This window comes from Monodon monoceros, unplaced genomic scaffold (genome assembly GCF_005190385.1).
Source record: "Monodon monoceros isolate NGI ecotype Baffin Bay Population unplaced genomic scaffold, NGI_Narwhal_1 Super_Scaffold_3, whole genome shotgun sequence".
In the NCBI taxonomy this organism is placed as follows: Eukaryota; Metazoa; Chordata; class Mammalia; order Artiodactyla; family Monodontidae; genus Monodon; species Monodon monoceros.
In genome coordinates this window covers 3,154,095-3,175,307 of record NW_021703780.1, presented here as the reverse complement: position 1 = coordinate 3,175,307, position 21,213 = coordinate 3,154,095, and the positions used below count along the sequence as shown (strand labels likewise).

The 21,213-nt window shown below is 53.8% G+C and overlaps 1 protein-coding gene across 1 annotated transcript in view; it reads left to right on the top strand.

Moving 5' to 3' along the window:
• Nucleotides 1-21,213, top strand: part of SLC22A23 (solute carrier family 22 member 23) — a 106,452-nt gene that overhangs the window by 48,319 nt on the left and 36,920 nt on the right. Inside the window, exon 3 of the mRNA XM_029242436.1 lies at nucleotides 20,811-20,979. Coding sequence (XP_029098269.1) covers nucleotides 20,811-20,979 — 169 coding nt within the window. The remainder of the gene's footprint in view (nucleotides 1-20,810; nucleotides 20,980-21,213) is intronic.

Genomic DNA, 21,213 nt, shown 5'->3' with positions numbered 1-21,213 from the left:
GTCGCGTGTGTGAGTGTGGGGTGTGTGTGTGGTGTGTGTGTGGTGAGTGGTGTGTGTGAGTGTGTGTGCTGTGTGTGTGGTGAGTCGCGTGTGCGAGTGAGGCTCCCACCCTCCCGTCCCCACCTGCCCTCTCCGTGGTCCCCCAGGACTGGCCGTGCCCTCTGCTCGGTCGCCCACCTGCCAGCAGCCCTGCCCGGCGCGGGGGAGGCCTGGGATGCCTTTGTTGTGGCTCAGTTTCAGAGTTGGGTGCTGCCAGCCCGGCCTGGGGTGCCACAGCCCTGAGCGCCCCCCCCCCCGCCCTCTCGCGGGCCACGGCCACAGGGAGCCGGGCGGCGCGGGGGCCCCGCCGTGCGCAGGTGCCCGCCGGCCTCGGCACCTTGGACCCGCGCGGTGGCACGCGTGGCTGATGAGCATCCTCGAGCCTCGGTCTCCGGCTCACTTTGCACGGAAGCACCGAGTCCCCTTGGCCACCGGTTTGGTTCCAAATGGCAGCAGCGTGGCCTCCCCAAAGCCAGCTGCTGTGGGCAGCAGCGGGGGGACGAGAGGGGCTGCCGAGCCTTCAAAGTGGCCAATGGCACGTTCCTAGGCCAAGGCCAGGAGGGGCACAGGGGAGAGGCTTCTGGAGCTTCTGGGGTGCGGGGATGGGGGCAGGAGTGGGAGCCACAAAGGGACCCTTTGTTCGGCTGAAGTGACTCCCCGCCGCCTCTGACTGTGCAGACGTGGCCGAGTGCCCCTCGTGGCCACATCCTCAGACAAAGCCCAGGGTCGTAGCTCAGCAGCCCCCCAAGCCCTCCCACCCCCACGCCGTCAGCCAGGATCAGTCCCCTCTTCCTCTTACTTTTCCTTCTCCCTCCTTTGTACACCCCGAGCGGCTAAATCCAAGTCCTCGGACGATGCTGGACAAAGGCCTGCAGGCTGCAGGGCTGGCGGGAGCTTTTTTTCCTCTCCAGTGTGGGCCTCACAGAAGCTGGGCCCCCCCGCACTCACTCTTTCCTGCAATTCTATACACATGGCGTCAGCCTTGGCCACGTCTTTGTTGGCAGCCGTTCCAAGGGAACTTTCTATCCACAGTGGTTTCTTGAATGTTAAGAGAAATTTGTTCTCATCAGCCTGGTGTATCCTCTTGTGGAGGAAATGCAGGCTCGTGATTTAAGTTCCAAAAGGGATGGTTTTTAAAACCATCCTTCTCTCCCACCACAAATTAAACACCTCAATAAGAGAAGAGCATTAAAAATTAAAATGCTCTTGGACGACTAGCTCACTGCCCTCGGAGTACGTGGTGAAGGGCCCTCCAACGACACCCAGAGAAACTCCACTGCTGCCTCTCTGAGGTGACAGTAGCTCAGCCTTCTTAAGGACTCTGTTCTCATAATAAAAATCGCTGTGCTCTTCAAGCGATATTACTGACCATTCTGCTACAAACGGAAGTAAAGGTAAAATACCCTGTGACCCTGGCAACACACTTGGCACCTCGATCTCATAGTCCGCTCTGCACCTATCAAAGCTTCAGAGCACAAGCCAGCAAACTTCTTCTGTAAAGGGTCAGAAACCCGGTCTTCGGGGTCCTGTGGGCCATCAGTCTGTGCACTAGTGTGAGAGCAGCCGGGCAGGCTGGGAGGGAGCAAACATGGCTGTGTTCCAGCGCAGCGTTGTCGGCAGACTCTCAGATTCAATTCACATACATTCCACACGAGACATATCCTTCTTCCTTTGGTTGTTTCGAACCCTTTGAAAATGTAAAAACCGTTTGTAGTTCACAGGCTAAATGCAAACAGGTGGCAGGTTGTACAAAACCAGGCAGCGGGCAGGGTGCGGCCCGGGGTCACAGTTCTCGGAGGCCCTTGTGCACTTGTTTCTAAAGCGATCTGAACCCTACCCTAAAGCAGCGTTTGGAAAACTGCAGTTCATAACGCGTTAGGGGGGTTACCAAGTCCATTGGGCGGATCCTTCCCAGCATTTCAAAAGGAAAAGAGTAGGATTTAGTGCAACACACATAATAAGGGTTAAGTACTGTGTCGTAAACCTTCTGTTGTGTGTGTGTGTGTGTGTGTGTGTGTGTGTGTGTGTGTGTGTGTACGGGGTCACGATGCTGCCGAGTACTTGGACAGAATTTTATATCAACCGTGGCCCTCCCCATTCCCCAGACTTTTGCGTACCCCAAGGGACACAAAACCTCGGAATCAGTGGAGTGCTGATGTCGGGGGACGGAGGGGAGTGTGGTCCCCCTCCTTCCTGTACCCCAGGAATCAGGGTGCTCAGCATACATCTCTCTCCTAGGTCTGTAGCCTAAGAGACAGAAGCAACAAGCAATATCCATCCTTAAGGTAATAGGTTGTTTGGGGCGCTGACCGCTAAACATGAACTTCCTGCTTTCGTGTTTTGCGTATTTCAGTAATCCGGCTTCATCTCTCCTCTCTTCTGTCTCCCCAGACTGAGTGGTATTTAAAGCATTGGTTGGGTATTCAGTATTCTTCGCCGAACAGAAACACAATCCTGCATGGGAAGAGGGGTGATACATTTTAATCTGATAAAAACAAGTCATGCCAACCATGGCCGTTTGCCAGGCCGTGAGGCGGCGGAGGTGGAGAAAGGAAGGAATATTGGGCGCTCTAATAATTCAGGGCCCACAGGGGATGCCCTGTGGGTGATCCACAGCCTGGAGAAGGTTCCAGAAACTCCAGGGCCGCGGGGCTGCCCTGGGCCTCTGGCTTTGCCCGTTGGTGGCCAGTTGGGCTGAAAAGTCTTCGGGAGGTGTTGATAGTGGTGGGCGGGGGAGAGACAGACCCTTAGGTTCCTGCCCTGGACCAGTTCTAGAAACTGGGCTGGGGAGGGGAAGGTGGGGATGGAAGACGCTGGGGTTCCCATGGAACAGCCCCGTGCTTCCTTGTGGTTGAAGGCCGGCTCCCTGGAGGGCCGGGGATCTCCCAGCTCTGCGGCCGTAGGGTGCCCCTGGCCCTGTGAGTGGGCTGCTCCCATGCTGAGCTGTCAGAGGAAAGGCTCACCGTCACGTTCCCTTGTTCTCCTGCTCAGATGGTGCTTTGTGGCTTCCTTGTTTACCCAGAGGGAGAAACGTTTACTCTTCTGAAGAGATAATGAAAGATTAGCTTCTCTTTCCAGGGTGGTGATGAGGGCTGAGGGGACGAGGCGATGAGGGCTGAGGGGACTTGGTCCCTTCCCGCCTGGAACAGAGGGTCTGAATTTCGCAAACACCCTCTGTCTGGCCTCAAGGGGCAGCTCCAGGAGGTCAGCCAGGGGTTGTCCCCTCACGGCTGTAAGGTCCAGTGAGTCTGTGCAGGTGGAAGGTCTGAACCGTTTTCTCCCTGGATAGTCTCCCAGTGGGTCTGAGGGGGTGACCATGGCCGTTCTGAGGGGCTGACCTCAGGTGTGGGGAGCAGGACAGGGCACCACGCCCAGCTCGGTGTCCGGAACGGGGTGGACGCCCAGTGGCGATGGCTGAGTTGCTCTGGGCAGGACGGCAGGACGCGTCATGCCGTCACCAGGGCCTGTGTCCCACATGCGCACGCGGAGACGCACAGGCAGGGCCAGGAACCAGGCAGTGGCCTCGCTAAGTCAAGAACCCAGAGAGAGAGGAAGATGTGAATTGCAGGCTGCAGTGGTCACTTCAAGCAGGGGCCACAGACCAGCCAAAGCGCGTCCCTGCCTGTGGGAGAAGATGGGGAATAGAACCTCTGCCCCAGGGAGGGTGGCAGGTGGGCTTTGGTTCGGGGCCAGGGCCCCGCAAGCTGCGGGGCGGGGGGTTGTACTAGGCAGTGGTCAGAAGCCAGCTCATGCCCTGCCCTGCCCACTTCCCTGCTCCCATGGCACAGAGAACCTGTCACGTGCAGGCCCTAAGGAGGGAACACGGTATTAAAGACGACAGAGGTATGGGCTCCTTCCCCCTGGAGCCTCAGGTCCAGGCACATATCGTACAGACGATCAGATTTGTGTGTCCCCACTTGAGACAGTGCTGTGAAGGGGGCAGCAGGTGACATGAGAGAGCCGGGAGCCTTGATGTACACGAGGGAGCAGAGAGAGCGCGGCCTGAGGACACGTCACGCATGCGGGACCGGGAGGCTTAGCCAGGGAAGGACAGGAGAGCGGCCAGGCAGAGGCACCGGGCTGGGGAGGGCTGGCCTGTCAGGGGTGGACAGAAGGACTGGTGGCCGCGGCCTGAGCGGGGCAGGACAGGCCCCGCAGGCCCTCCTGGGCCATCTCCTGGGTAAAGCAGGAGCCCCTGGTGGAGATGAGAGGAAGAATGAGATCATCCCAGACTTGGTCCTAAAGAGGCGACTTTGGCTGAAGTGCAGCTGGGAAACTGGGAGGTGGGGAGGTCCCGAGGAGGCCCCTGTGGCTGCCCAGGCGGAGAGGGGGAAGGGACGGACTGGGGGTAGGGAGAGGTGGAGAGACGGTGGCCAGGCTGGGAGAGTGAGGATGGTGTCGAGAAGAATCACCAGGTTCCCATCCTGAGCCTGAGTGAGAGCAGATTCCGCTGGTGAGAAGGAGACGCTGGGAGAGAAGCAGCTTAGGAGATGCAGAGGCCGGAGACCCGAGGCGCCTAGGGGTTCCTGCAGGGCTGGGCCCTGCCTCTATGGGAGGGGAGCCCGGGGCAGCTCAGCCCTTAGGGGGACAGCACCCAGATCCGTCAGTCCACCGGGGTCATCCAGGGCTGCTCTGGGTCAGGGACACGAGGAGTGTGAGAAGGGACCGGGCCCTCGAGACCATTCATGTCCCTTTGCGGGGGGCAGTGTAACTGCACAAAGTGGGAAGCGACTAGAGAGTGGACAGGTACATGAATTAATGGGGTCAGACCTCATGCAGCCTCAAAACCTCTCATTTGGGGGACTGTTTAACGACTTGAGGTAATGTCTACAGTGTCCTACAAAACGAGGAAAGCAAGCAGATAGCCAATTTCGTTAAGTTAATTCTCTAAAAGATTGGGAGGAAATACATTGGAATCTGAACGCCGGGCATTTGGATTATCGGTGATTCACTTAATGTATACTTTTCTGTGTCTTCAGAATTTCCCCCAGTGTCTGTGTCTTTAAGGTTGAAGGTTAAGATGTGCTAGTTCCCCCCCAGGTCCCGGGACTCCAGGCTGGATCGTGGAAGCCGGGCTACGTTCGTCCTGGGCGTCAGCAAGGGCAGAATATTTCCAGTGGGAGGGTTGGGGGAAGCAGGGGATGCTCTTGTGAGCCATGTGGTGGGAGATTGGGAGAGCGTGATGGAGGGGGCCCTGCCTGAGCCTGAGCAGGAGGGATGGAAGAGGGTAGGACAGGACAGTCGGATCTCAGAGGGTCTGCAGGAAGGAAGCTTCCCGGACCCACAGACTGAGTTCAGGTAGGGGGACCCGCAGCCGGGGGCTGGGGTCGAGGGATGCGTAATTAACAGACGTAAGAAGTCAGGGGCACGGCTAACTTTGGGGTGGGGAGGCCCGTGATGAGTTTAGCCCCAGATGAACCGTAGTGAGTTTTAGATGTGGCAGAAACTGGCCGGCAGGGAAGCAGAGGTGGGACTTAGCTCGGAGGGCAGTGCTGGCGGGTCAGGTGGCATCCTTCACGCACAGGAGGGGAGCTGTGTCCTGTAACGCAGGGGAGCCCGTCTCTGGCTCTGAGCAGCTAGAGCAGGAGAAAGTTTCAGTGGTTCCAGGCTGAACAGCCCGTGAATTGTAAGTGGAACATTTTCAATGCTGAAGGAGAAGCCAGCTTCATTACCCAACTCCTGGGGGCAGAACGGTTTGCACACAACAGTAGAAACATACTCTGCGTTCAGCTGCTCTGACCTGGGAGCTCGCACCTCACCCCGGGATACTCACAAGTCCCGCGTCTTGTCCTGCAAAAGGCACCGTGTTTGTAGGACAGTAGGCTATGTGTACTTCCCTTATAACTTAAAAGTGGGTCCTTCCCCTCTGAGAACTGTTTTCTTTGGCTGAATGAAGGTGGGCTGTACGAAGAAACACACGTCTTGGCATTCGAAACTCCCTAGCCACTGAACACCTCTGTGTGCTAATTCCCCCAGTGTCGGAGCCTGGAGTCCACTGGACTCGAGAATATAACCGAAGTGATGCTAAGTGAAAGTGTGTACAGCATCCCGGTGCAGCCGGATGTCTTTCGCGTTGGGACACATGCGCATATATTTATTGCAGGCTGAGCAGTGGACCTTTTGTGAAACACTGGATGATAAACAGCTGTTTTCTTTGTATAAAGGAAGCTTGCTCGGTGTGGGGTTTGCTCATTTCCTAATATTAAGGTTTATTGAATGACTTACCCAGGGCGGTGGCTACTTCTTTCTGCCTAGCTCCCGAACTGCCAAGAGCACAGCGTTCCTGTGCGTTTACGTCTCGGTTTCAAGGCGTCAGCAGGGGAGGGTTTTAAGAAGCTTGTCTCTGCAGTTACAGGGGCAGAAAGGGGATATTGAAGGGTTTCGTTGGAGGCGTTTGTGCCTGAGGATCACGAATTTTAACATGCTTGAAGTTTGAAATTGGTTCTTTCAAGACATGCTCTCCACTTCTACCTCCAGGAAAAGGATCTTTATGCATCTGTCTGTACATTCAAATCAGTTCCCTTTAGCCTTCAGCGGATCTCCAGACATCCTGGAGTTGCTCTCAGCTGTCCCAGAAGCTTAGAACCCGTGCCGCCTGGTCCAGAGCCAGGGTCCTCACCGCGTGGTTGCCGGACACCGACGTGGGGCTCCTTTTTAACTTTCAGTAGAGCATTCACTGGGCTCGTTGAAGGGGCCCGCTGGGGCTTCCACTGTGTCTGTTGTGTTTTCTTATCTTCACTCAAAAAGAAGTGGGGAAATACGGTAAAGGTAAGATTTGACCAAGCCAAGTGTTTGGGCACACAAGTGTTTTCTAGTATTTCTTATACTTTTCCAATATACTTGAAATATTTCACAATTTAAAAATAATCTTTTAAGTTCAGTTGCCCCCTCCTTCCTCCTTACATATTCTTGAGAATGTTGGCAAAGTGTCTTTATTTCGACACTTTGACATCAGATTCTAGATCTGTGCTGTCCAGTAGAACACGTGAAATGTGGCTAGCCTAGCTCAACAACCGAATTTTTTATTTTATTTAACTTTAATTAAGTTTAAATTTAAGAAGCCTTAGGTGGTTACCGTTTTGATCAGGTACAATTCTGGAAGAAAAAGCTGTAGAAACCAGAATATTCCTCGAATGCTGTCAGAGACTGGGCTGAACACTCCAATTTGTGTTCCCATTCCTTAGCAAAAAGCTTCTTTAAAGTTAATGGATCCAGCATAAAATTTAGTGAAGAAAATAATACCCTGAATATTTATAGAATGTAGTTTTCTTCTTCTGCCATCTCGTCCCCTCCACCTGTCCTTTTCCAAATAAGATGTTTTTCTTCCTTCTTGCGTGGGAGAGCTGCTCGCTGGTCGGCACGAGTGTTTGACAATGATGAGCTCTTTGCTGGGCCTGACTCCACGCGGGTCCCCGAGGTCATCCATCAGTGTCGTGATGTTTGGAAGCAGATGGACAATTCAGGAGCAAGGTATGGGCCCTTAGACATTTGGCTGGTTGCTGAGTGTTTCATTATGTCTCAGCAGACACGAGAGTGGGCCCTCGTTGATAAGCTTAGCCGGTCTGGTTAGCGGTCTTGGTGATAAATTGAGTGAGTCTTACTGAAAAGAGGTGAACAATAGGAAGACAGCATCTCAATGTGTGCGTGTTTGGAGGGCAGGGCTGTCTGCTTTGTTCTTAAAGGATACACCTGATGTTTAGAATCCAGAAAGTCTGGATTCAAGGTCCAGGTACTGTAAACCACGTGACCCGAGACCTGTTTGGTCACCAGCCTCTTGGGGCCACCTTGTAAAATGGGAACAGGACAAGAATGTGGTGAGGAATAAAGGCCGTGACGCAGGTGACTGTGTTTCCTAGGGAAAGGGTCCAGAATGTGCCACGTGGCATAAGGAGCCCTTTGGGCTGAAGACGTTTGAGAGTTGACAGAAGCAGGAAGAGGCTTTCTCTGCACTCCTCTTACTGCCTAAAAGCAGATCTTCTGAAAGAATTCAACTCCCATGCATCCCCTTTTATGGAAAGCTTCCTATCCCGGGGGCGGGGGGGCGCAGGTAGTGACTCCTGTCACCAGAGATGAGAAATTGCATAAACAGACTTTACTAAAGCAAACCTTACTTTCCAATAGTTTCTTTCATCTACGTAGTTGGCATTCATTTCTCACTATTTATTGCCCCTTGAAATCCTAACTCCTTCCTCATGCTGAGGTGGTGTATAAGCCCCAAATTCTAACTGCTTCTCTGAGCCACTTCCTTTGTGAGCCCCCCGCGTCCATACTTCCACAGTCAGCAGTGAACTTTGTCTTTTCTCTTGCCAATCTGCCTGTTGTCAGTTTAATTCACGGGCCCCCAGGAAGCGCACCCAAAAGGGTAGGGAAAAGGTTTCCCCGCCCCTGCAACACTAACAGGTGAAGGTGTTATTTGTCTGATGGTAGTTTGAGACCGATGAAGAACCGCAGCAGTTTTGCTGGAGCTTGATGACAGAGGTGCATCAGCATCTCCTGGACGCCCTGCTAAACTCTGGCTTCTACCAAGGAAGCGTCTGATTCTGTAGGTTTGGACAAGGGATCCCAGGGGAGGGTGATGCAGAGGGTTAAGGGAACCGCACTCTGCGGAGCACTGCTTTTGGGGACCTCCGCGTTTAGAAGGACCACAGGCGTGGGGATGACCCAGCATGCCTCGTTCATAGTTTCTGGGGCTCTACTTCCTTCTGCATTTCAGTTTTAGTAGTTGGTTGCCTAAATGAATTGAGATGTTCTTTTCAGTTTTGCTTTATCTCGATGCATGAGCTATACAGCGACTCTCTGGAGGAGTTGAGCTATGTTAAGGAGATTCATATCCTTAAAATATCACGCTGTGATGGGTTTAATTTGAAATTCAGGGTCCCATCTTAAAATGCTGATTGAACGTAAGTTCTCACACAGACATACCCAGCATTTAAACCCATATTATTTACCTGGAGGAATAAAATGCTCGGTCAGGTGTTACAAAACCTGGGTTACCTTCTTAACTCTCTTGGGCAGGTTGCTTCCTCTGTCCATGAATCAAAATACATTTAATCACTTGGACCCTAGAATTTGTTCAGGAAATGAGAGAAGTACGTGGAGATTTAAGTTATATAATTTTTTTAATCTATTAATTTTTCTTTGAAGGAACTTACATTATTTATTCTGTGTAAAGCCCATCACTCGAATTTTGATTTTTCCCAAACCAGGAATGGAGTCAGTCCTCACTAGTAATTAATTCCAAGCACAGCCCCACCCTGGCAGGAAAGCTTTGGTCGTGATAGATGATAAGTGAATAGTTCATTTGTTTTCTGCCCCTTTGCCTCTGTATCTTCTGTCAGCTTTGTCAAAGGTGGTGGCCCAGCATGACTCAGAGGTGCTGGCTAAACATGTACCCCAGACTCTGGGGTTGTTTTGTGTGACAGCATTTACATTTGATTGTCACCTGATACCACAGCAGTGACCGCCAGTGACTGCAGCTTCACATCCAAAGTGGGGTGACTTCTGTGCTTTTATGTTCTGGACCAAAGAAAGCGGGAGAGGGAGAGAGCAAACAAAACAAAACCCCCTTGGAAGTTTCCTGGAGGTCTGACAGTCATTATACTAACAGTGAGCTAGCTTCAGGTGTGTCCTCAAAGCTTGGCCTTGAAACAGACTCTTACACCACATAAAAAGTAGGCTTTTGGAATCAAACCTTTTAAACAAACAAAAAAAATTATAATTCAGTGGCAGAACTTTTCCAAACTTTAAATCCCTTGTAGCTGACAAGCCCCCTCTCAACTTGAGAGGAGGGATGCTTTCTGGGAAACTCTTCCCACTGCAGCTCACAAGGGCCCCCGGGACAGGTCGGGCTCTAGAGAGCCTCGACCTGAGGGTCCTGCTCTTTATAAAGCGCTGTCTGTCCTGAACACGCCTCCTTCAGAACCAAGAACTAGAGGGAGCCGTACAGTCCCTGACTTCACAGCAGGCCGTTTTGAACGGTATGAAACGGTCGGAGGTGTGGGTGTGATGCAAACATCTGCGTTCACGGGGGGCATGAAAGGTGGGGCTCCCGGCCGTTCACCGTTACCCTTAAAGAAGGAACGTAGTGTGAAGACACTGCCTTTCATTTTTTTTTTTTTTTTTTTTTTTTGTGGACTTTCAACCACTGCGCCACCAGGGAAGCCCAACACTGCTCTTTTAAATAGAATTACTTAGAACCTATAGTGCCTCCAGGGCCGCTTTTCCAAATGCTAAGTGTGTCCCTTCCAAATGGAGCCCATCAAAACCCACAGACAAATCTCTTGGGACCTCTCCCATCCTCGCATTCCAGGGCTGTCCTTTCCCCGTGGCCCATCTATTTCCACGAGGCCTGTGCTCTGTTGCTTGCACATTTGCTGCGACAATTGTCTTCTCCCTTTTCACGTGGGGCCTGGAAAATCCTTGCTCGCCTTTACACAACAGATCATGTAGAAAGGCCCTTCCTCTGTTTACTGTGGTTAGCATTCCCGGCACTTTGGAGGTTGCCATTCTCATGCAAAAAGTCCCCAACTTTCACAAGAGTTATAACCTTCTACAAAAGTTCATTTGTTTCGTGGTTACCCGGAACTAAAGGGGCGTTTTGCGAGAGCCTCTGCTGTGGCCATGAGCGTCTCCCGCAGCCCCAGGGCCGTTGGACCGAGTCCCTGAGCTGTTACTCGGATGTGCTGTGTCAGGCGCTGGGGCAAACGAGCCCGGCAGCTCACCTCCTGTCACCCGTCCTTCCGGCGGGGACCTGTCACCCTCTCCCGTGACAGCATGAGTGTGTTAAGTACTCAGCTCAAGACCATGAGGCAGGTACTTGGAAAATGGAAAAGTCCAGCCCATTTCAGCGCTTCTGCTCTTCTCGTTGCCGCCTCTGGGCTACCTATCTTGAATGATGCTGTTTCCGTGGGAAAGGAGCGGCCGGCAGGTGGATTCTTGCGGATGCAGTCCTTTTTAATTTTGTACAACTGCAGAGGGAGGCTGGCCTCGGGGAAGATATTCCTCAAGGTCATGAGCTGGAAAGCTGAGACTTCGCCCCTGGAGGGACGGGGCCAGGTCTTGGGAACCCGGCTGCACCTGGCGAGTGATGGTCAGTGTCTGTCCCTACCAAAGCCTGTGAGCATGGTGCCAGGTTATCACATTGAGGGGGAGGCAGGGGGAGGGGAGGGCTGGGGAAGGAATGCCGGGTTCATTTTTATCAAAATTAGGGCAATTTTTTTTTTTTTTTTTTTTTTTTTGCGGTACTCGGGCCTCTCACTGTTGTGGCCTCTCCCGTTGCGGAGCACAGGCTCCGGACGCGCAGGCTCAGCGGCCACGGCTCACGGGCCCAGCCGCTCCGCGGCATGTGGGATCTTCCCGGACCGGGGCACGAACCCGCGTCCCCTGCATCGGCAGGCGGACTCTCAACCACTGCGCCACCAGCATCGGCAGGCGGACTCTCAACCACTGCGCCACCAGGGGAGCCCCTTAGTGCAGCATTTTTTGAGCATCTGCTGGGTGCTGGACGCAGTGCTGGACGTCGAAGAGACGGGTAGGAGCAGGCTTGGTTGCTGCCAGTGGCCTCTGCGACCTTCCTCTCCCCGTGAACGAAGCCAGCAGGCCGGCAGCGCGTGGCGGACCCTGGCCCCCGCCGGGTTCCGTGCGACCCAGACAGAGATTTTCTTCTAATTGAATTTGAAGGGCTTTAAACAGAGCCAGCGAGCCGTGATTCGCTGCAGGTCCACCCCTCATCCCAGGCCAGTTTGGCACGTTTCTTACCTGCCTGGCATTGGACTCTGCCAGCCCCGGTGGGTGTTCCCTGAGTTTCCTCTCATCTGAATTAGGCTGAGAGTCGAACTTCTTTGCAACTCCCGGTCTTTTAAGCCTCTGCCTGCCTTGCCCTGGGGGCACTGGAAGAGCTATTTTCCTCAGCGGGAAAGAAAGTCACACATATGGTGATGGGGAAAAAAGCAAGCACGCGGTCTCCCCAAGGCCTGCAGGCCAGCAGATGTTCTAAGTTGCAGTGCGGCCTTGAGCCGCGTTCGCTTTAATACGCGGATGCTGCGAAGGGGACGTTAACATGGGACCTCAGGGCTAAGATGTGTAGGACTCTCCCCACGGTGTTCCCAGCGCTGGGCTTCGGAGCGTGGTCCCTGAACAAGCAGCACCTCCGTCACCTGGGAACTTGTTAGCAGCACAGGTTCTGGAACCCTGACCCAGACCCCCCCGAATCAGCATCTCGAGGCTGGGGCCCAGGAATGTGTATTCTGTTATCTTTAAAATTTAATGATAAAATAGTGCTACCTCCTAGGGTTATTAGAAGGATTGAATGATGTGATATTTGTCAGGTCCGCTGTAGGGCTTGTTAACACGGGGTGCCGGATGCAGCCCCAGGTACAGATGCAGCAGGTCTGGAGCAGGGCCCTAGAATTTGTGTTTTCAGCACGGTCCCAGGTGCCACTGCTGCTGGTTTGGGACCACACTCGAGAAACTTGAGAACCACGGTCCAGAGACACTGTCCCCGGTGTGGTGAGTCATCAGGAAGAACTTGGGGAGATGAGACAGGGTAGGGATGGCTGTTTTGTGTGGCGTGGTCGGGCAGAGCTTCCCTGATCCGGTGACACGTGGGCGGAGGGAGCGTGGGACATTCTGGGGAGGGTGTTCCAGGCACAGGGACAGGCAGCAGGTGCAGCAAGGAGGCCAGTGGGTGACGGGCAGGGGAAGTGGCAGATGAGGTCGGAGGGGGAAGGGGCTGGAGAACGTGTCAGGCCTCAAGTCACTGTGAAGGCCTGCTTTTGCTCTGAGCACAGTGGGAGCTCTCAGAGGTGACGTGACCTGTGAAATTACCCATCGCCTGGTGTGACTGTGGTTCCGTAGTGCTGCCTCTTCTGAATGGCCCTCCCTGGTGAATAAGAGTTCTTCGGTACAAGTATAACTCAAGGTGAAAAACAACGCGCAATGAACGACGGAATTAGAAAATCTTGCACCCCTGATGAAATCACTGATGTGGGCCTTGCCGGTCGGGGGATGTTGAAGCCAGGAGGAAGGCGTTGGTGAGCGGCTCCGGATGGGAGGCTGAGACACCACTACGTGAGTCTGTTGGTCAAGCTCAGCATCTTCCAAAGTAGTTGCCCCTCCTGGGGGGCTGCAGCAGGAAGCGCGGGCCCACCGCGAGCCGTTCTTAGCGAAAATGTTGCACCTGAGTCCAGCTGGACCTTCAGGTCTAACTTACTGTTCAGAGATTGAAACAGCGAATGAAGGAACAAGTCAGCACCCCCGGGAAGTAGGTGTTCAGACAAAACCAGAGCCCTCTGGCCTCTTCAACAAGACGGCGCCCTGGGAAAGGGGATGGGGAGGGGCTTTTCTAGATTGAAGGAGACTTAGAGCCGAGTGTATGAATTTCGTTTGTACCTGCTGTTTTAAACATACACCCATAAAGAGATTTGGGGGGTAATTGAATAATCAGAGCATAGACTGGAGAATAAATAACATTAAAGAATTATCATAGATTTTGTCAGATGTGATGATGGTATTGGTCTTTATGTAAGAAAATATCCTTTTTATAGAGAGACGTCTGTGGGCTTAGAAGTGAAATGACATGATTTCAAGAATTTGATTTAGGGCTTCCATGGTGGCGCAGTGGTTGAGAGTCCGCCTGCCGATGCAGGGGACACGGGTTCGTGCCCCAGTCCGGGAGGATCCCACATGCCGCGGAGCGGCTGGGCCCGTGAGCCGTGGCCGCTGAGCCTGCGCGTCCGGAGCCTGTGCTCCGCAACGGGAGAGGCCACAGCAGTGAGAGGCCCGCGTATCGCAAAAAAAAAAAAAGAGAATTTGATTTTAAATATTACAGGAAACAGTGAAAGAAAAGTGGCAGAAGAACCAAGAGAAGCAAAATATTGATCATCGCTGACCCCACACATGGTCTTTGGGGATTCATTACACGATTCTGTCTTCTTGGTGAATGTATGAACTTTCAGAAGCTTTTAAAAATGCAGACATAAGAGAGACGGGAAGGTACGCAGAAGAGGCAAATGAGAAAAAAGGAAGACCTTGTTTAGAAAGACTAATTGCTAAGAATTCCTCCCTGTTTAGGACGAGTATGCTAAAGAGTGAAGTACATTTACCATTACCAGGTATTATACAGTAATGATACTGTGACCTCATGCTGAGATATATTCTATTTACCATAAACCCAACCCCTGCTTTCCTGACTGCTCGTCAAGCTCATAAAACAACAACAATGTCGACAGTGCTGTTGAAGAGAAATAAAAGTTGGGTGGTCCTCCCTGCCCGCCAACACCTGGGGAGCTGTGTGCTGCTAATGTGAGGCAGAGTTGGCAGTAACTTAGGACTGTCCCCTTGGGCCACCTTCCTCTGAGGGTTCAAATCTGCCGTCTCTGAGGACTCTGCCTGGATGCGTCATCTAATGACGCAGACATGATTGGTCAGTAAGTGCGATTTTGACCCATTGGATGGATGGTACCAAAGAAAATGAGGATTGAGGAGTGTCACTTTGGAACTGGTGGCTGGAAACCTGTGTTCTGGACCCGAAAGTCACCCTCTCTCTGTAACTGCTCCTTCACTCAGCTTGAATGAAGGTGCTCAGCAGACGCAAAGTGCAAGGATTTCAGTGGGCTTGAGGCTGTTCTGATGCTTCAAGTCCCTTCTCTCGCTGGATTTTTCCTCTCACCAAACGCTGGGAAACTGAAAGTGGGATTAATGCAAATTCTTAAGCGTGAACGTTAGTCACTGTTTTTAAACAGAAGCGCTTGCTAAGCGGAAACATCAGTGAGCGTTTAAATCCTTTTTCCTCATTTTGAGTAATTATAATGCTCGTTTAAAAGAAACATAAGGTGATAGAAAGAATTCGTTATCTGGAGAGGACACTGGGCTCACTGGCTCCTTCTGCGTAGCTGGGCTTTGTGGGCAGTGTCCTCCCCAGTAGCGCTCAGCGTGTGAATCTGTGAACCACAGTGGGCTCCCGTGTCGGACCAGCTTCTGCAGATTTACTAACCAGTCTCAGCTACCGTGACGCTCATTGATTCCATCGTAGAAATCTAAGGAAAGAGGAGCACAGGTAAAGCCACTGAACCAGACAGGAAGAGTCCATCATGAGCTTCTTCAGGTGACAGATACCTGCGTCCCCGCTGTGTGCCAGGCACCATCCCAGGCTCTGAGGAAGGGCAGTGAGCAAAGCCGAGGAGGCCTGACCTCCAGGACCTTAGATTCCGGTGGGCGCAGCCAAGAGGCCAGACCCACCAGGGACTCCTGTTGGAGACCTGCCTGCAGCCAGGCGGGTGGAGGCACCGGGGGACGGGGGCCCTAGCTTCAGTTCCTACTCGGTTCCCTCCTTAGCTGTGTGACCTTGGACAAGTCACGTAATCACTCCGCGCTTTCAGGTCCTCTTGTGGGAAACGAGCATTAAAAACAGTACCTCCATCGGAGAGTTATGCAGATTGAGTGAGTTTAATGGATGAAAAATGCCCACCGACGTGTTTAGCCACAGTGAGGGGGAGCTGTGCCTTAGCCCAGCGCCGCAGACCTGATGGGTAACCCAGCAGGTAGGTGATGTGGTTCTTCTGCGTTTGAGCATTAGATGTTTGAGTCTGTATGTCTGGCAGGCACTGGGATGTGAATTGTAGGAGATCTTTACGTTTCCATATTTTTTTATCTTCTTCTCTCTAAATGGAGGTGGTTTTAACCGTTCCGCTGGGTTGGCAGGTCCTAAATTGAGAGGAAAAGGAAGTTTTCCACGGGGAAGGTAAGACACGGAGCTGTTGTGATAACAGCAGCCTTTTACAGTCACGCCCTCAGATGCTATTTGAGTCTCCATGAGTGGCGATTTCAGGCCACTTTTTGCTATAATAAGGAATTGCAGAATCACATGTCACAGGTCCATTTTCCGGGGTTCTGGGGGCCCCGTGTCCTCAGCCAAGGCAGTCATTAGAGAGTGGTGTGTCCCCTTCCGGGCCAGCTTGGTGAGGGCAGGGAGCAGGGAAGAGGAGGGAGGCCGGCGGGTGTCGGGGGAGCGGCTGGTGAGCGCACCCCCCTTGCTGGGGAGGAGCCCGGGCCCGGGGGGGCATCAGCAGCTCGGAGGCTGGGCCAGGCCAGGCTGGAGGGAGCCGGTGCCCGAGGTGGGGGGCGGCGATGCCACCCCCTTCCATTTGGCGGGGCCCCTTCCTCCTGCTTCGGGCAGTTTCTCCCCAGCGGCCCCTCAGCTCCTCGGCTGATGACAGAGGTTCTTGGGCGGATAGGGAGGGGCTCCGCGTGGAAGGACGTGAGTCTGGCCCAGTGGCCGCTGAGTGGCCTGTGCTGTGGCCGCGGGGCTGCGAGGGGCCCGGCGGCCCTTGGTGGGCTTGCCCCGTCGTGGGAATGGCCGAGCCGCTCGGCGGAGCCCTGGGCTTTGATGGATTTCTCACTCCCCGGCGGATCCAGAAGCATGTTTGGTTCTGGTGCTTGAACACAGTTTGGGGGAGACTGTCCCTTCTTGAGCCCGTCTCCCTCCTCCAGCGAGTTGAGTCCCCCCAACCCCTGTCCCAGGTGGGGTGACGTCTGGGTCCAGCCACAGTGACCCGGGTTGCGCCCCAGGGAAACCGCAGGGGCTGGCGCTTCTCGAGAAGTCGTGGGGACAGGAGCAGGGCTTGAAATCCTGCTGGGCTCGCTGGGACCGCGTGCTGGCATCTGCGTGCAGGCTGGTTTCTTGCCAGTCCAGACTCCCCGTTTCTTTCCTGGGGACCTGGTGCAGGAGTTCGTGAGGGTGGGGGGAGGTGGGTGTGGGCTTCACAGCCCGAAGGGGAGGCAGAGGCAGCGAGAGAGGGACCGTCACCCAGAGGAGACTGTTCTTTCCACGCAGCCTCGTCAGCATCCCCTGGAGAGCAGAGGCCACTGACGTCCAAGAATCCTGTCACAGGGGCTTGTACGCCTATCGTTTTGTCGGCTCCGACCGACTTTTGCCTAAAACCCAGGATCGTTCAGGTCCCGCATGGGAGCACTTACTTTAGTGGCGTTAGTCTCTGGGGGACGTGAGCCCACCTGGAGCCGGACCCAGACGGCCTGAGCCTGAGGTCTGTAGGGACGACAGCCTTGAATGGCGGTTGGATGTGCGTCACCTCGTGGCCGAGGAATGTTATCTACTTTGTAGGCCAGGAAGGAGCAGCACAGAGAGGCTGAGCGACTTCACCCGACGTGAAGGGGCGGGGAAGGGGTCCCGCACCTGCCATGCGCCCACACTGGCGCCCCAGCCTCTCCCCTGCAGGGCCCACTTCCTCCTCGTTCTACGTGGATGCTGTCAGCCAGCTGCATGTGTTCCCTCCTTACGGCCGACTGCCATCCAGAAAAACCTGGAGACTCATTTCAGAGCAGCTGGGAGCACTTCGAGATCCCAAGAAAACGTAGGCTCCCGGGCCTGCGGCAAGCATACACAGCTTTTTAAAAATGCATTTAAGAAAGGATAAGGGTTGAGCGCTCCTGTGCGCAGAGCTGGGATCAGACCTTCCTCGGGTAGAACCATCTACCTGCAGTCCCCACCCCGTCCCAGATGCGGGGACTTAGGACGTTCTCGCTCTGATGTATTCCTTCCTCTCCTCACTTCAGAAAAGCTGAGTTCTCATCATCCAAAAGGAGCATGTGATTGAAGGCAAACCCAAAGTGCCTGAGGTGCTTTGATAATTGCTTTTTCTTTTTTAAACATCCTTACAGCCACCTTCAGAACATAGTTGATTTCAGGCAGTTGGGAATGGATTCCTGGTGAGTCAAGGCAGAAGGGTCATTGTAAGTGTCATACCCGTGTCCTTACATCAAATGGCTGTGTTTTTCCATTGCCTCAGCAGGAATACTAAAATACTGTAGATCTGCTGGAATGCTCTACGTTCTTCTACCCGATGAGATAAAGCAAAATCTCTGCTAGGATTCCTAGCAAAACAGAAGCCCTGGAGAGGTCGGGAAATGATTTTACTTATTCCGCTCTCATAGACGTGTGCCTGGGAGACAAAAGCATTTCTCCTGCTGTGGGTGATGCCCACGGTTTGGGAGAATCACGGTGAGCCAGTGCTTGTCAGGGAGGCATCTGGGGCTCTTGTTAAAACGCAGGTGTGATCCTGGGGGCCTAGGCGGGGCCTGAGGCTCTGTGTGCCTAACAAGCTCCCAGGTGACGCTGATGCTTCCCGTCCAGGTAGCTGGGAGTTAGAGGATCGCTCGGGCCACTTACGGGCGAGGAAGGAGAGACCCTGTGGAAGGAGAACCACGACAAGGTCATCGTCGTCTGAGCAGTGGTCACGGGGGGAGGGTCGAGGGAGGAGGAGCCAGACTGTGGAATCCTCTGCCTGTCGAGGGGCGATGCTGCTTTGTCGCCCACAAACCTCGCCCCGGGTGTGGGAAGTGGCCTGTGATCCTCGGTGTGGGATTAGACGTCCCAAAGGGGGCCTGGGGGAACGGAACGACAGCCACAGATATTTTCATACTTAAGGGCCAGGTGGAGAAGAGGAGAACCGCCAGCCCCGCACAGGGCCTGTCGAAACAGCGAACCCGAGGACGTGAAGCCATTATGCTGTCTTGACGCTCCCTCTCTGAGGGCCAAGTGCTAAATTTTCTCATCCGATCCTAACCTGTGCCGAGCCTCAGAGCATCACACGCGCCCTGGCTGATGCCGAGTTCTGGTTCCCATAGCAGCGCATCCACTGCTTGTGCTTATTTAATACGTGAAAACTAGAGCCTGCAACTGGTAGTCTTTTCTAAAAGACCCCGATCTCTTTATTATTTTTAAGAGCGGAAATGCCAGGTGGGCGGGGGGGAAGGGGTAGTTAGGGAGTTTGGGATCGACTATATATATATATATATATATATATATATTTTTTTTTTTTTTTTTTTTTTTTGGCGGTACGCGGGCCTCTCACTGCTGTGGCCTCTCCCGTTGCGGAGCACAGGCTCCGGACGCGCAGGCTCAGCGGCCATGGCTCACGGGCCCAGCCGCTCCATGGCATGTGGGGTCTTCCCGGACCGGGGCATGAACCCGTGTCCCCTGCATCGGCAGGCGGACTCTCAACCACTGCGCCACCAGGGAAGCCCGGGATCGACTATATTTAAAACGGATAACCAACAAGGACCTACTGTATAGCACAGGGAGCTCTGCTCAATGTTACGTGGCAGCCTGGATGGGAGGGGAGTCTGGGGGAGAATGGGTACATGTATATGTATGTCTGGGTCCCTTTGCTGTGCACCTGACACTATCACAGCATTGTTAATCGGCTACACTCCAAAATAAAATAAAAAGTTAAGAAGAAAAAAAGGAACGCCAGATGTGGGGTAAATACCCGAGCCCCGCTAGGAAGTGATCCTTTACGTGAACCTGGCCTGGGCGCTGAAAGGAACAGCAGCACAGTAAATGGCCGGGAGAGAACCGTTTGGTCCTATTTTCTTAATTAAATAGCAGAAGTTCTTTATTAGCAAGGCCAGGTTTCTCTGTCACGCACAGGTGGCTGGGATGCTGACCTGCTTGTCTGCGGCAGGGCAGGGGTGGAGATGCGGGCGACTGTTATTTCTTCCTTACAGATGAGCTGGTGTAGCTGTTGGCTGGCGTAGTGCGTGATCCTTGTTAATGCCGATTCCATCCTGTGGCCAGATGTAACCTGCCTGTTCCGCCCCCTCTCATCTGCTTCCCTTCTTACTGCCTTTTGACCTCTGACCTCTGCTCTGGCCTCTGGACAACCAGCAGATGGGCTGTAGCCACTGATCTACGAACAGTCTCTGGATACAGAGATGTGAGAAGTATTCCCTCCTGAGGGTCTAATTCTTTTTTAAAAAAATCATTTTAACTACGCTTTTTTTTAAAAAAAATGAAAAAAAAAGCAAGCTTTAGGGAATCCTGCAAATTGTTGAGGAAGAATAGCAAACAAATGACAGGCTCTATAGGGGGAAAATATATAAAACCCAGATGCGTTTTCTAGTATTGGGGACTTTTATTACAGGAATTCATGTAGTGGGTGTGCACTGGTTGTCACTTGGGTGCTACAATTTAAGGTTTTGTGACCATCTTTTTTTGCGCAAGGTCAAATTAAGAGCATAGATTCTTGCAAACAGGGGGAACCGTGTCCTTGACATTTATTGAAGGCAGACACCGGTGTTTTTGCAGCTATGAAGGTGAATCAGACCTGCCCCTACTGGCAGAGCCGTCATCTGAAGGGGGTGCGTGGGATGCCCAGGTCACGGGGGCAGCAGAATTCTGAGAGGGAGGGGGGGCTTGGGTGATATCCGCCCTACGTGATCCAGTCTGCTTCATGGTTTGGCTTCTGTCTTGTTCAGAAGATGGGTTGGGTGCGACTGACCTGTCTTGGTCTCACATGTGAGTGGGTTGCCTGGAACTCAGAGCTCGGGGAGCAGTGGGACGGAAGGAGGGGTGGTGAGGCGGGGGGAGCTGGGCTGGGCTTCCTGTGCCCTGTGCGGAGGTTGGGAGGGCCGCGTGGTCCAGCAGCGGAGACGGAAGGAAGGGCGGCAGAGGGAGCTCAGAGACGCCGAGAGAGCAGAAGGTATGGGGGCCACGTGTGACACACGTGCTCTGTCTCCCCGCGAGGCAGCGTCTCCTAGTTCCTGGGCCGGCCGCTCTCCATCACAGCGTTCTTCGGCCACGACTTGCTCTGTGACCCTGAGCAACGATCTCCCTCCCTTTGCAGGGGGAGCCTCAGCTCGTCCAGCTGCACCAACGAGCATCTCAGCCTTGACGCACCACCTTGCAGCCCTTGGCCAGATGGGAAGCATGCTGGCCCGGCGCTCACGGCTCTCTTGTCCCTTCTGTGTTCCAGGCATAGAGCTCTGCCCCCCGGGAAAGCGGTTCCTGATCACAATGGTGGCGAGCTTCGTGGCCACGGCGGGGCAGCTCCTCATGCCCGGGCTGGCCGCCCTGTGCCGGGACTGGCAGGTGCTGCAGGCCCTCATCATTTGCCCCTTCCTGCCCATGCTGCTCTACTGGCCGTGAGTACCCTCCCTGCCACCCCCGGCCACCCGCGTCGCGTCCCAGGGCCGCGCCCTGGCTCGGGCCCCGCGGTCCCCAGACGTCCCGCCAGTTTCAGCTTGTGGCATTTTTAATGAGGGAATTTTCCTCTCTTTTTAAAAAAATTTCCTCTTCTAAACGTTTCATCTTGGCAAACGTTCTGACATACACAGAAGTAGACGGAGGAGTGGGGCGAGGCCTAGGCGCCCCTGCCC